The sequence below is a fragment of the Haliotis asinina genome, chromosome 9, assembly GCF_037392515.1.
Source record: "Haliotis asinina isolate JCU_RB_2024 chromosome 9, JCU_Hal_asi_v2, whole genome shotgun sequence".
In the NCBI taxonomy this organism is placed as follows: Eukaryota; Metazoa; Mollusca; class Gastropoda; order Lepetellida; family Haliotidae; genus Haliotis; species Haliotis asinina.
The window spans coordinates 14,864,617-14,880,822 of NC_090288.1; the positions used below are offsets into that span (position 1 = coordinate 14,864,617).

A 16,206-nucleotide genomic window follows, 5' to 3' on the forward strand; every position below is an offset into this window, starting at 1 on the left:
CGGTTACAGGGTAGAGACATGCAGTTTGCAATACCGTGTTTGTAAGAAACTGTGGTTTGGAAGAGATAACACCATACCATCAATTGTAACATGGAACTCTGTTCATTTGGCCCACAATAGCTTTCATAGCCTGTGACCATCCGTTTTGTCTTGCAACCCCCCCACGCCAACCCTACCCAGTCCGTCCCCATAATAGTATACACGTTTCTCCCTACAGAAACGACATTGGATTGTGGGGTAGCTAGCCTAGCTAGTAGGAAGGGTACGCTCATCACGCTGAAGACACGGGTTCACTTCCCTTTTGGAAGTGTGTGAAGCCCATTTCAGGTGTGCTCTAGATATATTCTAAGATTACTAAAACCGACGTACAACTAAACTCACTAAAATAGACGTTTGAAACAAATTATCAACATGTTGATAGGAATCTTTCCTACCAGTTGATAATGCTAGACCAATTCAACCAATAACAATTAGCGACCGAAAAGTATTATTTGAAATTACACGAAGTTATACATGGCTGAGTTTATTAAATGTTGTATTTTAACGACATATGCAGGACGAATTGTTATGTGGTTATAATCGTTCGTTGTGCATGCCTACCAAATATTGTCTTACGGACTGAATATTGTTGTTCCTGCTCGCAATGAGGTTATCAGCGTTACTCGTTCGCGTTCTTCGCAAGATAACACGTTTTGTCAAGGCCAATCCCATTGGTAACAACTATGTTTAGCTCGTTAGAAGTGCCACACGTGTCTGGTGTGTATATAAACAGAAGCAAGGCGTTGTCCCATTGGCCTACAAAGAAGGCGTCGTCTCTTATGCATATTCATTAGACTGGATCTTTATTTTTGTTTCACGATTCCCCTACAAACTTCTATGATATTGCCATATTCAACTTGATCAAAATATACTTTCGTATGGAATTAAACGCTCACTGAAACCTATTATGTGTTGGCCTTCTAATGAGAAGTTTAGAAGCAGAAATCATTTCTTCGACCCATTTTCCAGCTGACCTGATTTCGACCAATCAGCGACTGCCTTGTGATCACTGTTTATCACGCCAGAATGTTGTCATTTTGCGGTTTGTAAATAATGTACTATTACCTTAGACACTGCTTATATAATTTACATTTCAACATAACATAAATAGCCTTTTGTATTTTGATGTATTTTTGCTAAACGTGTATAAGCGCATATTGAAATGTAATATTTTATTTCTTATGGGAACTGTATAATTTCTATTTTAGACAACATGTAAACGAGATATGGTTTAGTGATTTGGAGGCAGTTTCGGGGAAGTATTATTAATTTAGCCATGGCATGATTTTCCGACTCAAAATATCAACATAGAGTTATTAGACATCACAGGTAACGGTGCCGAACAACGAGCAGTCTTAAGCAATCAAGGTAAGAATATTTACGTTAGTCCTTTACGAGACTAAACAATTTGATTTTTTTATTACATAAGAGGTGATGTCAATCCAGTTGTATTTTTCATCATTCCTCTGTTATTATTTCATGATAAGACTGACATATTTAAGTGATTCTAGTTTCCTATTACAGTGGTGTTTGTTTCATATGTATAGATCTAGTAGAAACAGATATGTTATAGCATTCATACTGTCAGATGACTACAATAAGACAAGATAACAGACTGAATACTAGTATCTCGGCATGTCTGTACAACTGAACATTTCACGTACGTGTCAGACATCACGACTTGACCATGAGTGTTGCCACTTGTCAGCTTAAGTTTTCAGAATTACCGATTAAATAAGTATCAGGCTATATTTTTAACATGGCTAGTGCAATACACATGCCCAATATATACTTCACGACTGTTATTGATGAAATCTTTCTGAAGAGCAACACCAATTTTTCACCCATACTCAATACATCACTTCCTACAGATGAGATGTCTGTTGCAAGTGTTTCACTTTGGTCTGCTGTGAGAGTATGTGATGAAGAAGTGTTGTTTTTATGTGAAATAATTAACAAAGTGTTAACACTGATAAAATAAATAGTTCAGACAGCTAACGTAGTGTTCCTGCAAAGGTGTATGGCTTTTTCTGATTTCAGTTGGCACTGCACAGAGGACCAAACTCACCTTAAATTCTAATTATGCCTGCTCTCTTCCTTTTGATCACAGTCATTTATAATCACGGCTGTTTTCTATTTTCTGAGCACATGGTTATTTGCCTTTATGTGCATGCATATTTTAGTTGCAAAAGTAGAAACTTGATAAAAATGTACATTTCCATAATTTGGTGTGGAATGATTTATTAAAAGACATAGCATGATCATGAAAAGGTGTCTGGTTGGTGAAACATCTGTGTCTGCCCCTAAGAATCATGAAATCGTTTTTGACTGGAAAGGACTTACCAGGGCCTCCTTTCACAAAACTGTCGTAAGCGTAAGGTCTCACAACCCTTCTCGTAGCATTCCTAATTCATATTTTACAGTATAGGAGGTACGAATGCTACGAGAAAAGTTAAGCTTATGAGAGCTTTGTGAGTCAAGGCCCAGGGCTCCAGATAAAGGCTGTATTGGTGTATGTACTGATAAAAATATGCATGATATGGTAGGAAATAATTTAGAAACTGTTGCAGACATGCACCACAGCAGCTCTGTACCTCATCATCAGAAACATTTCCAGATGGATTTATCTGACAAAGCATTGTTTTATTGTTTATTGACTTCTTTACACAATAGTAGCAATGTTGTGTATGTATGAAACAAATGACAAGGTTCTGGTACTCCATTAAATTCCATTCAATACTCTAAATGTACTCTAAAGGTTTCCTATAAGTCCTACATGTATATTGAAAAAATAAGGAGTACATACTCCTGATATTGAAAAATTATCTGGATCCCTGATTTACTCACCTTAACACTAAGAGTGGAGTGGCTAGCAAGAACTACAATGGTATCCACAGTTGGCATTTTAAACCAATAAGGTGTTCCCAGTAATTTGCAATATCTTGGTGGTTGAAGTACTGAAAAGTCATGAACTGAGGTAATAAAAGAAATGAAAGAATTGATTTTGAAAGTATACAGCTGAGTGACTCAATAGTTCTGCATCCTTCATTTGGGTTGGGTGGGCAATGTTTACTGATGGTTCACTGACAGAGGATTTGTTAGGTGATCTTTCAGACGTATTGTCAGAATAAAAGATTTGTAAATTAATTTGAAACCACATTGGCATTTAGAAATTGTTGTCTTGGCAGATGTACATTGTAACATCACACTATTTTATTTCATTGTTCATAGTTTACAGAATTGCTGATTCGCCATGGCAAGTTTGAGGAACTCAGCATCTGCATGTGCTCGTCTGCTAGCTCCACCTCCTGGCCAGGTCAGTTCTGGTGGACACTGGAGGACAGCATCGCCTGACCGGTGGCGGCGAGGAACTGATACAGTCTGTGGATGTCAGGAAATGAGCACAATGCAACAGATGTACCACAACCACACAGATAGTAAGAATGCTGATCAGAAAGATGAAAATCACAAAAAGGAGTCAAAATCCAAGTCATATATGGATTCACTAAAAGAACAAATCAAGTATTTAGAAAAGGTTAAAGACAGTATTGCCAACAATTTGCCAAATGTAGGCGTGATTAATGCTGTTGTTTCGACGAGATTTGCGGATGAATTTCAGAAGTATGTTCCATTTTCTAGCAAGTTGAGAGAAAATGTTCAGAAAGATTTACAAGAAAGTATAGAGGAACAGAAAGCTCAGTTAAGAAATTTGGAGAGACGGGTAAAAGACAAGATGATGGCACATGAAGTTAAGGATCCAAGGGCAGCGGAGCAGCAGTCATTTGCAAGAGCAATGCAAGATACAAACGAAAGTATAGTGAAATTTTATGACACTATTGATACTACTCACTCACTAAACAAACCTGGTGTGAAATCAAAGACAGTAAATGAAGATGATCTCATGACGAGTATTTTTAAAAGTGTATGGCCTATTAAAGCTGACAAAGATCCAGATGACGCATCGACAGTGGTCAAGAAGAAGCCATTGGTACAGAGAGATTTTGTCTCAAAAACTGCTATAGACAGTCGAACAAAAGCACTGGTAGAAGGAATCAAGACTGCATCTACGTTACAGTCAAAATTACGCAGGACAGAGGACTTCTGCAAACACATTCTTCAGTACCCTAACTCAAGATTTACAGCTACAAAGGTACTGATAGTTGAAATGGTTTACCTTAGTCCATACTGTTGCAAGGTCTTAGAACTCCTGATACTAGTATACTTTGGATATACTTTGAAGGATGTTAGCAGTGTTCGAAATGTATACAAGAAGCCTAGTGGCAAAAGGTCTGCCAAATACCTGGGTTCGATTCCCCACATGGGTACAATGTGTGAAGTCGATTTTTGGTGTAACTCACAATGATATTGCTTGAATAGTACTAAGAACGTAAACTCACTCACAAAATGTGCAGTGCTGTTGCAGAAATTGTAGGTATGAAGGTTATTCTCAGTGTGTACTTGGGTTGTCAACTGCAAAGGACAGGGTTTTGTTGAAACGTAAAATTGAACCTTGGTCTGACCATGTAAGTTCACAGTAGGATGCAAGAAGATTCAGTGCTCATCATGTCTGTGATCGTAACTGTTCATCCAAGGGCCTGTGATCTATGATATGGTGTGGTAAAATAAGCTAGTGGATGCAAAAGCATGCCACTAAAGTTTTAGTGAAAACGCTTAAAATGTTTTTGGCACAGATGGATCATTGGAGAGAAGCGTATTCCATCTGTGAGAATGTCAGAGTATCTGCCAGTCTGTTATAGATTCATCTGTTGTATTTTGCAAGCTGCATAGATACAATGCTACCTCTCCCCCCTTACATAAGTTACTAGATGCAACACCTATGTATTAGTGAAAAATGTGAAATACTTTGCATTGTAATGTATACTTACATTTTGTATTCATTCATAACCCCACTTGGAGTGTCTTATTTCTTACCAGTTTGGTGCATATTTTCTCTAGATGCTAATGAAAACACATGTCAGATATTGTATTTGCTTCACCATGGCAACAGGGAAGAATCAGATACTGCAGATACTTTTCATATTCAGTGACAGCTGGTGCGACGGATTCTATGTTAAGTGGTTTGTGTTTGTGTATAGCCAGTATAGGTGTTGTTCATATCTAGCCCATGAGCCTTGATTGCCCATTGCTGAGTGTATTATCATTATTACGTGCCCAGAATCCCAAAAGTTATTTGTTGTTTAATCTGATTGGTTGAAATCCCTGACTATTCACTGCGTATTAATATGTACAAACAATCAGAACTTTCTTCAGTGAGTGCAAACAGAAAAAAGTGCATGCACGGTTTTGTTTACCATGTTTACTATGTTGATAAAAATTATGTGTTTGCTAATTTTATTGTTATTGAGTATACAGGAATTCACATGGTACCGACAGTATTTGTCAGCATTTGATGTTCGTCTCCTAAATCTATTCTGATAAATACCCTGGACTATTTGTGAAGTTAGCTTCAAATGACACAGCGCTAGATCACACTTCTTTAATAGACATCCAATCCAACTGGTTTTTGTGACTGAAACTGAAAGAAGCCGCAATGTCACCATTACTGAACTTCCTCGCTGTTGTGTCATTGTTTAAGGAGAAAGTCGTGCCCTACCTGTTGAAGTTTCGAGGTAGCCAGGATGAGGCATTGTCGAGCCAGGCCAACCAGGCGCTGGCTCAGATTGGCTACGTAGACCCAGTGAAGGGACAGGGAATCAGGATGCTGACCATCGATGGAGGTGGAACAAGGTGAGTGAAGATGCTCTAAACCTTTCATCTGTTTATCCCATGTATAAAGTACATTAAATATCCCTATGTACTATGTGGCACCAAACGTTCATAGTGGCTGCAAGCAATGTGGAAAATAGTTTCTAGACAGTCCAGCTAGCTATGCCTGAAAGCTGCTACCCCACAAAATAATTCACTAGCCTGAAATTTGAATGTAGAAACTAAGGAAAAGGTCTCAAGAGCATGTAAGATTAAGATCTTGTTGGCATGACACAGGTTTCATTATTAAGCTGCTAATATGATGAACATTTTTATCAGGCCGTAATCTTGCACAAATTAAAAATGTATTGTAACATAACAAGTCAGAGATAGTGATATATTTACAAAATGACCCCATGCAAATTGACATGCTACTGGCTGGTGATTATTTCATAGACTGGCTGCAAATGAAAATGCCTGACCATGATCTGTATTGGGGAAGCAAGGCCAACTGTTGTTTGGCTTTGTGGCCTCATGCTTGTGGGTTTCACCATTTGGGTTCGCAATTTCCTTAAACACCAAGCTGAGGTGCCAGGATGAAAGTTAAACCCCATTTCAAAGTTGGAGTAAAGCATGTGTGAATTGTTTCTTTAGAGGACTGCTGGCAATCGAATGCTTGAAGAAGCTGGAAGAAGCTTGCCAGACGGACATCCGTGACATGTTCGACTACGTCTGTGGAGTGAGCACGGGGGCGCTGGTTGCTGCCATGGTGTTCCTGTATCGTGTTCCTCTTGCTGAGTGTGAACTCCTGTACAAGGACTTCAGTCAGCAGATGTTCACTCGAAACAAAGTTCTTGGAACCAGCAAGCTTGTCTGGAATCATGCTTTCTATGACACAGAAGCTTGGGAGAACATACTTAAGTAAGATTGTAGTATAATATGTTTCAGTATTGTTTTTGATCATATCAGTGATCCAAAGTTTCAGATGATAGAAAGAAATGAAGGCTAGTTCTTCAGCAATTTGAACATGTTTTATAGTTTTCATAGCAATAGTACATATTATCAATCTTTCACTTTCCCTGCTTACTGATTGATAGATTCTATATGGTCGATGATGGTTCTGTACTGACAAGGTCAGTTTCACGTAAGGAGAAGGAAACGGTCACCTGAAATGTATTTTCCTGTGAAAGCTCAAGTGATCTGTATTTTTTCCAGTTTTTGTCCCCTCAAAATATGAATTTTTTTTGTTTTTGGGTTGGTTTAAGGTTGTAAGCTTTATTGTCAGATTGCCTCTTAGAGATATTTCCCATATGTCACTATACATTATTTTTCCTTATCCTGACTCATGCTTAATTGCTCACTCTCCTCTTCCTGGCGAAGGTAGTGGAACACCTGAAAGTTTCCTTCTGTAAGAAGCGGACGTAAAATCACACTCACCTAAGTATTACCTCCCTTTGCCCGCGCATATGGTCAGCTGACCACCATGTTACTTCACTCTCTCCTTTAATCACCCGACGAGAGTGGCTGGATGCACCTGGGGTCCCTTACATGGCGATAAGTCTTACATTCTTTTGATTTTTCTACCTAAATTTGTGCTGTATACGGTTTTTGGCCTGTATAGATTTATTATTATTATACAATTTTGTAATTATTGTGACTATTTCTAACACATATTTCGTCAACTGAGACTTAGTCGAAATCATGTTTTCAGTGCAGATTACGGCTGTTGGCCGTTGACCCGCACGTATTTTCACCAGCATGTAAGCCAGATGTTCTGCTCATACTTGTTGTGTATTTTGCTTTAAATTGTCTAAAGCAGAATGTTTATTATATTTACAGTCTGTTCAGAGACGTGCTAGAGACAAGCAGTGTTGGCTCACATTAACCATGTCTAAATCTAGTGAGATAAAGTTGGGTAACCATTTAATTGTTGATGCTGAGATTCATTCCAGCTAGATGCCAGATGTATCTTCAAGGTTGTGTCCAAGGTCAGGCGAGTCCCCTCCCAAGACTCGGAAGAGATCATCCGTTGAGACAGGACCATGTCAGACTAAGAAATTTAAGAAGTCGAAGTTGTCATCTGCAAGATCATAGCAGAATCATCCCTCACTGATAAAGAAGTCATTCGGGGACGAGATAGTCCCCTTAGAAGAATGTCATTTTTTTTACGAGTTGCTGTTAATGATACGGAGAGAAGACACCAGCCATTGAACTTTGGCAACTAGATTGACACCGACTGCATCATCAACGCCTCAGAACACATCTCATCTACAACAGACATCGCAGACTCTTCAACACAGTCGTCAATGCACGCACTACATGCATTTGACACAGGCGTCTTCGTGCAACAATTCACAATGCAGAAGAGGAACCTCATGGAAGATTGGAAGAGGAAAGACGACTGCACTTTTCAACGATGTTGACTGTGAATCAGAGAGAGCATTCATCTAGACCTGCACTCACGTCTGAGGATGAAGAAGAGGTGCATGCAGGCAAGCACTCCAGAAGATCCAGGTCCCGATCATCAGATCGCAGCACAGAGAAGGATATACCCATGCCGAGTGAGTGCACTCACACGAGTAGTTATACGCGGGTGAATGACATCACATCATGGATCACAGATGGTTTAAACCTGGCTTCCCCATCTAAGGATACCAACGAGCTCAACACGTACAAGATGAAGAATGACGACACTGATACGTTAACATTTCCACTGATACCTCCTGTATCTACGATACCTGAAACTTTGTCTACAGCATTCAAGACAGCAACCAAGTTTTAACAGCAACATGTGCTGTCTTTTAACGCACGTCATTTCCCCCAGCCATCAACGAGACTCTCATTGCTAAGTTTAGCAAATGAGGAAGAGAGGATGATCCAGTCAGCTTTCGTTACACCGAGGAAGGATCAGCAGTTTATGTCTGAACATCTAGCTTCTACCACTGCGGGAATTAATCTACTTCGTATTCAAGGGCTTCACAAAACCCTTTTATCAAGTCCCATGGTCTGCACCTACGGTATTCAACAGAAGGATGGAAGGGGTAGCAAGACGGGTTAGTCAAGGTTCAAGGGAGGTTATGATGATAAAATCCACACTTCGACTTCTGTCCCTAGTCCGTTCTGTCCATTTGAACCTTTTATGATGGCAAGTGGAAGCGGTTTGAGACATATGCCAAGAAGAAAGGCTTCATGGCGATGAAGGCAACATATCCGCAGATAGCAGAATATTTATGTCACTTATGACATTCCAGAGGTCTGAAAGGCTCTACATTATTTATATGCTTGGTAACTCTCAGCTCAGTTGTCACCATGGAAACGGGGACCAAGCTGACTAAAGTACCTGAGTTGCCTTACCACGCTCCTTTAAGTTGGAAGATCAACAACGTAGATTTAGAGCTCCAGCATGGGATCTAAACATTGTACTCCAACATCTCACAAGTGATGCGTACAAGCCATTTTATTGGACCTCATTTGAACTGCTAACTCAGAAGACGCTGTTTTTTACTTACCTTGACTACAGCTGCACAAATGTCAGAAATTCATGCTCTAGATTTCAACCACATGAGCTTTGATGCAAGTCATCAGCAGACAGCTCATCTGGGTCCACGATGGGATGTTATTGCAGAAAATCAACTGCCAGGTCAACCGGATAGACAATTCCACAAACCGGTACTATCTTCAATCCTTAGACCTCATAATACTCAAGATTTATCATTATGTCTAGTCAGAGCATTGAAGATATGCATCGCAAGTACCAAGTCTTGAAGACGTTTCAAGCGCCTGTTTATCCCTATATATACTGAGACACTTACGGAAGCATCCCGCAACACTGTCTCAGTTTGGATCAGAGCTGTTATACTAAGAGCATATAAAGCAGCAGGATTAGACTTTCCACGAGCCTCTAACCCACATTAAGTCAGAGACTAGCGCTACATGGTAATTGCTCGCTATCTAGTATTATGGAAGGCTGTTTTTGGAAGTCAAATACAGTACTCGCCAACCATTATCTGTGAGACATAGCCATGGAGGATGTCACTGGCATTCATCAGTTTGGACCACTTGTCGTTACTCAGCAGAGACAGACAGTTCCCCGATAACGCTGACTTAACTCGCTTAACTTTTAGATGGGAACTTCAGGGGATTTCAGGTGTTCCACTACCTTCGCCAGGAAGAGGAGAGTAAGCAATTAAGCATGAGTCAGGATAAGTATAAAATACCAATTTTATTCAGAAAATTACATGTTGGGGTGAGTTTTTAATGAGTTATTTTCCCTATTTTACAGGAAGGAACTGGGAGAACAAATGATGATCGAGTTTGCCAAGGACAAGCAGCTACCAAAGGTGAGACTAGTTTTCAGTGATACAGAACATATTATATTTATGCAGTGATTTCAGAGTTTTAACTTTGAATTCCTCAGTGTCACTTTGTAATCTTCCTTCCAGTGAAGATAAATATTACTTGTACTATTAAAGTATTACTAAACAAGTATGCAGCTATCCAAGCTTCTCCGGCCTATTGTGCCTCCATATGTTCATGATAAAAATTGATTTCCCTATCCTGGAATGGTTCTAAAATTATCTTAATAAGAGGTAATGACAATGAGCCAAGAGCCTGTTGTAATCCAGACTTGCCAAATGTTAGAGATTTGCATGGGTTGTATGCGATGTGTTTGTTTCAGGGTCTGTATGGCAGACTAGTTGCTCCTGTGTCCAACTCTTGTCTATTTGAGAGTTTCTCTTGTATATTAGAGTTACTGTATGTAACTATTGATACCAGGTCATTTGAACCAGTGCTATGGAAGCACATTGTACAGAGTATATCAAGCATAAAATAATATATACATGTACATGGATAATCAAGAATGGTAGCCAAAGTTTCATTTATGACTGACAAATGTTTTGATGTTTTCTGCAGTACTCAGGGATGTCCACTCTGATGAATGTGCCGAAGTTGAAGAACTTTATATTTCGTAACTACAACCTGCCTCCTCAGTCTTATTCGCGATACCCTGGGGGGTGCAGGCACTCCATCTGGGAGGTGATCCGAGCCTCATCAGCAGCGCCAGGCTACTTTGAGGAGTTCAAGCTTGGAGACTATGTCCATCAGGTCAGTGAAGAATTGTACTACTAGAGTCAAGGTAGAAATCCCCTGTTGTCTTCTGTGAAATTGATCAGTTGCTATTTAAAATGTGACAGGATTTGGTAATTAAGTTCCACAGTTTTTGGTGATGCTTGCTTGCTTGCTTGCTCCTGCCCTCCCTCACTCACTCATTTACTCACTCACTCAGAATATGTATGAAACACCTTGATAAATGTTCTGATGTTGTTTTTCCAGGATGGTGGTCTCATGACCAACAACCCAACAGCCATTGCCATTCACGAAGGACGACTTTTGTGGCCTAATGAGTCAATTCAGTGTGTTATTTCTATTGGCACTGGTCGATACGAGCCTGCCATGGAACTCCTTTCTTCCAAGCTTGCTCTAAAAGACAAGGTGATGAAAATAGTAGACAGTGCCACAGACACAGAAGGTAAGGAAGCCAGTACTGTAGCTTTGTACATTCTTGTGATATAAAGGATGTGATGCTTAAAGTTCAAAGTTTCTACCATTAGAGTGCCAATGGCACTGTTCAGTTGTGTTCAATAATTTTCTGGGGAGGTTGTGGGAGATGATTGCTTATTTCATAGGTCCTGTGATTTATAATGGGGCTGGTGAATCAGATGGAATTGGAAGACAGTCATGACAAGAATCTGGGATGGCCATCCCTTCAAAGCATTAGTGCATGAAAAATCTTTCTTAGCATATGGCAAATCATAGTAGCAGAGTCTAATGTTCTGTAAGGGTTGAAATGATTGAACATGTTTAGACAAAGGTAAACATTACCATCAATGTGAATGAAGATTTGTCATATTCTTTTTTTCATTTTTATTGGTTTCCGCATAAACTATCTCAAATACATCTTTGCGATAGATAAAATAAATTTCCCATTAATTCTTAAGTTCTGTGTCTTTTCCATCCAAGTTCTAACAAAACATGTTTGAGTTGTGTTACGGTGATTTCATCATTGTTAGTATATTTTTTGGTGTGTGAAATTGGTGTGGATCGTTGTCACATTATCAACCACTGGATATTCACAGGCTGTTGTGATAACATTTTAGTATTTCTGACTTTGGTGTACTGTGGTGTGAAAAGTCACAGAAAGATACCAAGAATGTATCATCTTCTTTTTCCAGCTGTCCACTCCATTCTCCATGATCTCCTACCTCAGAACACATACTACCGGTTCAACCCTTACCTGTCTGAGTACTTCCACCTGGACGAGATCCGCCCAGAGAAAATCGACCAGATGTTGCAGGAAACACAGCTCTACCTGCGCAAAAACGATGTCAAAATTACCAAAGCCATCAACCAACTGTCCAAAGGAAGAAGGCCACATCAGCGGACAGCTGATATGATTCGAAAGGCTGCTGATAGTGTGAGAGCATGAAAATGTGAAAATGATGAACATCTCCTATGGCTGTGATTTCTCCAAGTTTGGAACTCCTGTTTGCTATGAATTAAAGAAGAAGTCGAGAGGTGGAAGGACAGACGTTTCGACAGAAGATCAGTTGTGGCAGTCAGTTTATTTATTTCATATTGTGATACTACAGGTGTTTCTTTCTAGTTCATGACATCTGCATTTGTGGTAGTTGCAAGAATCAGGGTTTTATTATCAGATGAGTGCTAAACATTGCTGAACTAGTCGTGGTGTTCAGGGATGCTAGGACATGACCTAGCTCCTTCTGAGGAGTGATTCCACATTGAAAACATCAAACTACACTACCCATCAAAAGTTTAGACTCAAGTGTAAATGTAGCCACTTACTTCAGTCAACTGTTTGAGACTAGATTTTGCAAAATATTCCATATTGTCTAAAGGTACTGTTTATACATGAACTGATGTATTATAAAATAAATTTGTATCATTGAAAAGATTATTGACATGAGTGTAATGAATGAAGTTGGTGAATTCTTAAGAAAACTCTACACCAAAAAAACGCTGTTCACATGCACAATATTAGCACATGCTGTTCGGATGTTTGATGCATGATGTTCATGCAATTAATCGGCATAAAGTTCTCATTTGGTTCCCCCAAGTAGGTGGAGAAATTCATCTTCGATGTAACCATATGTATATATACATAACACATAATTTGTGCTTTATGTGAGTCTAAACTTTTGATGAGTAGTATATATTGAAAGCAGTCAACAATTTTTATTGTCTTTCTTCCAAATCAGTTCATTTTTTTCTTGTATCACAATTTGATCTGCTGAAGCAAGAGATAGAGTAAAAAAGTCAGGTAGAATGTCTCATTCACATAGTTTGGATGCAAATATCATTTTCTATCAACAGTTCACTTTGACAGAACATTGGAACACAGTTTGGCTACATACTTTCTTCACTAACAGGACCAGTGAATTGTAACTCAGTGATATTTTGAGGAACGGGAACGCGAGAAGCTCTAAGAATTCTAAGCTCGTAATGTTGCAAAACAGATGGAATATGTTTTACATCAAGATGCTATAATGTTTATTATTCTTTATGGAATTGTATTTCATATATGTGAAACTTTCAGAGTTTTTAAGGGCATTTATCTAGCGGACAAGTTTTACATGGTTTATCCCAAAACAGGATCTTCGTAAACGACTATTTTACTTTGATAGGCATATTTTAATAGCTGATTGATTACAAAGTAACTTGACATTTTTGGAAAGCCACTTTTCCTGTTGTGTAATGATTTTGTCATCGATGTTTTGGAATTGTTTGATTATTTGACTTGCTGAATGCCCTCATTCCAGCAGTAAGTGCTGAAATCTTGGTACATTAACTTACTCAGGAAACTGTTGGTCAATATGTCATCAAGGTACATGCAGGTTTTTACTCTTTATACTTATTTGTTTGTTTGAGTTGTATTTTTAGATGACCTTGCATTTATGATGGTGCTTTGTTTAAATGTTGGAAATATGTACTCTATATACCGGTGCGTCTAGGGGTGTACTGACCGGTGACTATCCTGGGCCCCGTTTCACAAAGCTCTTAAAAGCCTAAGATCTCGTATCTTTTCTTGTTTTCTCGTAGGATCTGTAGCTCCTATGTTGCAGTAGTGGAGGAACAATGGCTACGACAAACTTACAAGATCTTAGGCTTATGAGAGTTTTGTGAAACAGGCCCCAGACCTTGATGTAGTCAAAAGTGGTATTTTATGTACACTTTTTTTATTGGTGCAGAATATGTTGTATGTCCACCATGAAGTTGAGCCTCATTGTTTGGTAGCTATATTCAGATGACCTTGTGACCTTGAATATGAATGAAGAAGGGTCTGTCTGTAGGGATGAGCTTGCTTCAGTTATCAGTAACAGGCTTTCATCACATTTTAGTAAATTTGTCTCATCCTAATATCCACCAGTGTTATATGTAAAAAACATGAGAAATTAGTAATGTACAATCCCAGCACTTCGAGAAAGGAATCCATCTTTAATGTCTTGTTCAGTGGTGTAGTTTGAACGTAAAATGTAGCAAATTGTCCATCACCATTGATCACTTCACAGTGAGTATTACTCAAAACAGCTTTTAGCAATATTCTGGAGTAATGGGAAATATTCAGTTAAACATGGTGGAATGCTTCAACTAGTCAACAACATTTTTCTGTAAGCCCCTGTCCTTGAAGAGAAATGCAAATGCAGACTGCTGGTCAAAATGCTGCCATCTTACCTAGTCTGCAAAGAACTCACCTTCCACAAGTGCTTTTCTTTGTGTTGACTCCTCTGCATAAATAGGTGGAGGATGAAAACAGTGTCCACGTTTGCCAGTGTGTACTCAGCAGCTTGTCATAGTTGCTGAAGTAGTACTTCGAAGTTTTTCACCTATGCATTTTGTTCTGTTTTCAATTCTTTTCTTTCACAACAACGACCTTCCCTTGTGTTTCAAGTGTAGTTGATTTTCCTTTTGGACACTATCAGAGTATTTTTACTGTGAAAATAATGATGCCTTTGTTCTAATCTGTTTTGTACTTTTAACTTTTCGTCATTGCTACTGATATTTGTTTGTTATTGGTTGTTTGTTTTGTTGACAAAAGGAAAATGATGCGAAGACCTGTTTAACAACATATCTTGCTGTTTGTGCTTTTATTTAAAGCCTTGAAAGTGTGATCTTTGTAGAACATTAGAAGAAACATTTCACATTTTGTGAACACAAACATTTAGGACCACACAAACCTCGAAACTTGCTCTACCATCATGGCCACAGCAACAACTATGGACACTATGTTAGAAACACCTCCAACTGTACCACAACAGAGACTACCACTACAACTACAAAAACCACTACAAGGACTACAAGATGCACCCTGACATGCAACATCCTCCTTACACAAAATACACCATCCACAACCACCACACCCACATGAAGACCTACCTCGGTCATTGCAATGCAATATTAATGCACACTTGGCCATTACGCTGGCAGCAGTTGACAACCCATCGTGTGTATGGAATACGCTGATCCTTCTGCTCCTAATGAATACCACATTCTACCTATATATGAAAGTATTTGTGATGCATCTCTTTTCCTCTTAAGTTTACGAAAAAGAATCTCAAGTGGAACTTTAAGTTTAGATATAATTGACACTTAATCCAGGAGATTCCATTGATCATCCAAAAATAATTTTTCGGTGTGTAACAAGTAATAAACTGTGTCATGTAAGTACACGTAACTGCTTCAGTGGCAGAGATTAGTAATGTTATTGGATTGTGACATCATAGTAACTGATGTTGCAATTTCAATGAAGCAATGCAGTGGAAGCTTGTTTGGGAAGATTGAAGTGATAGATTCAAAAACATGTTCTCTTCAGATACAGCATCCATGGAATGCTAACTTGCATGTATGATTTGTAATAAGATTGTATCTTGACCAATTGCAATGGTCAGTGTGGCGTGAAATACGCATTGCAATGGTATGCATGTTTTCCTCGGGATAATTGTGTGCATTGATATACACTAGAAGCTGAATCTACCCTGTGCCATTTAACAATCTTGCTTCATGTGAACATGTCACAGTAATAAATATGTCTACATGTACACTTTTGTTGGTATGATTTTGTTAGTGGCTCCTTGTGGAAGTTGCTCTTGTGATTTGGTGAACATCAAGTCAGATGAAATATTCATTTGTTGTTTAACACTTTGCTCAGCAATATGCCAACCATATGGCAGAGGTCTGTAAATAATGAAGTCTGGACCAGACAATCCATTGATTGACTTCAGCATTGATTGAACTAACAATTGGGATACAACCTTAATCCCATTAGTCGTCTTTTATGAGAAGCATGGCTTGCTGATGACAAATTCTAACCCAGATCTTAATAGGTATGAAGTGATTAGGTTCGAGACTATTTCATGTGCATGCCTGTGTATCTCTCTCTCTCTC

General features: G+C 38.9%; 1 protein-coding gene across 1 annotated transcript; it reads left to right on the forward strand.

Moving 5' to 3' along the window:
• Positions 1 to 1,300: 1,300 nt before the first annotated feature.
• Positions 1,301 to 15,860, forward strand: LOC137296282 (calcium-independent phospholipase A2-gamma-like). The gene is made up of 8 exons (XM_067828039.1): positions 1,301 to 1,407; positions 3,271 to 4,189; positions 5,636 to 5,787; positions 6,400 to 6,666; positions 10,028 to 10,085; positions 10,660 to 10,851; positions 11,080 to 11,275; positions 11,979 to 15,860. The coding sequence occupies exons 2-8, from the start codon at positions 3,293 to 3,295 to the stop codon at positions 12,230 to 12,232; spliced, it is 2,016 nt and encodes a 671-aa protein (XP_067684140.1). The 5' UTR covers positions 1,301 to 1,407; positions 3,271 to 3,292; the 3' UTR covers positions 12,233 to 15,860.
• The last annotated feature ends 346 nt before the right edge of the window (positions 15,861 to 16,206 follow it).

Bases quoted from the DNA above. Each gene is read 5' to 3' on its own strand.
- LOC137296282 (XM_067828039.1), top strand. From the start codon at position 3,293: ATGGCAAGTTTGAGGAACTCAGCATCTGCATGTGCTCGTCTGCTAGCT. The intron at 5,788-6,399 runs GTGAGTGAAGAT...TTGTTTCTTTAG, and splicing joins ATCGATGGAGGTGGAACAAG to AGGACTGCTGGCAATCGAAT. The intron at 10,086-10,659 runs GTGAGACTAGTT...TGTTTTCTGCAG, and splicing joins AGGACAAGCAGCTACCAAAG to TACTCAGGGATGTCCACTCT.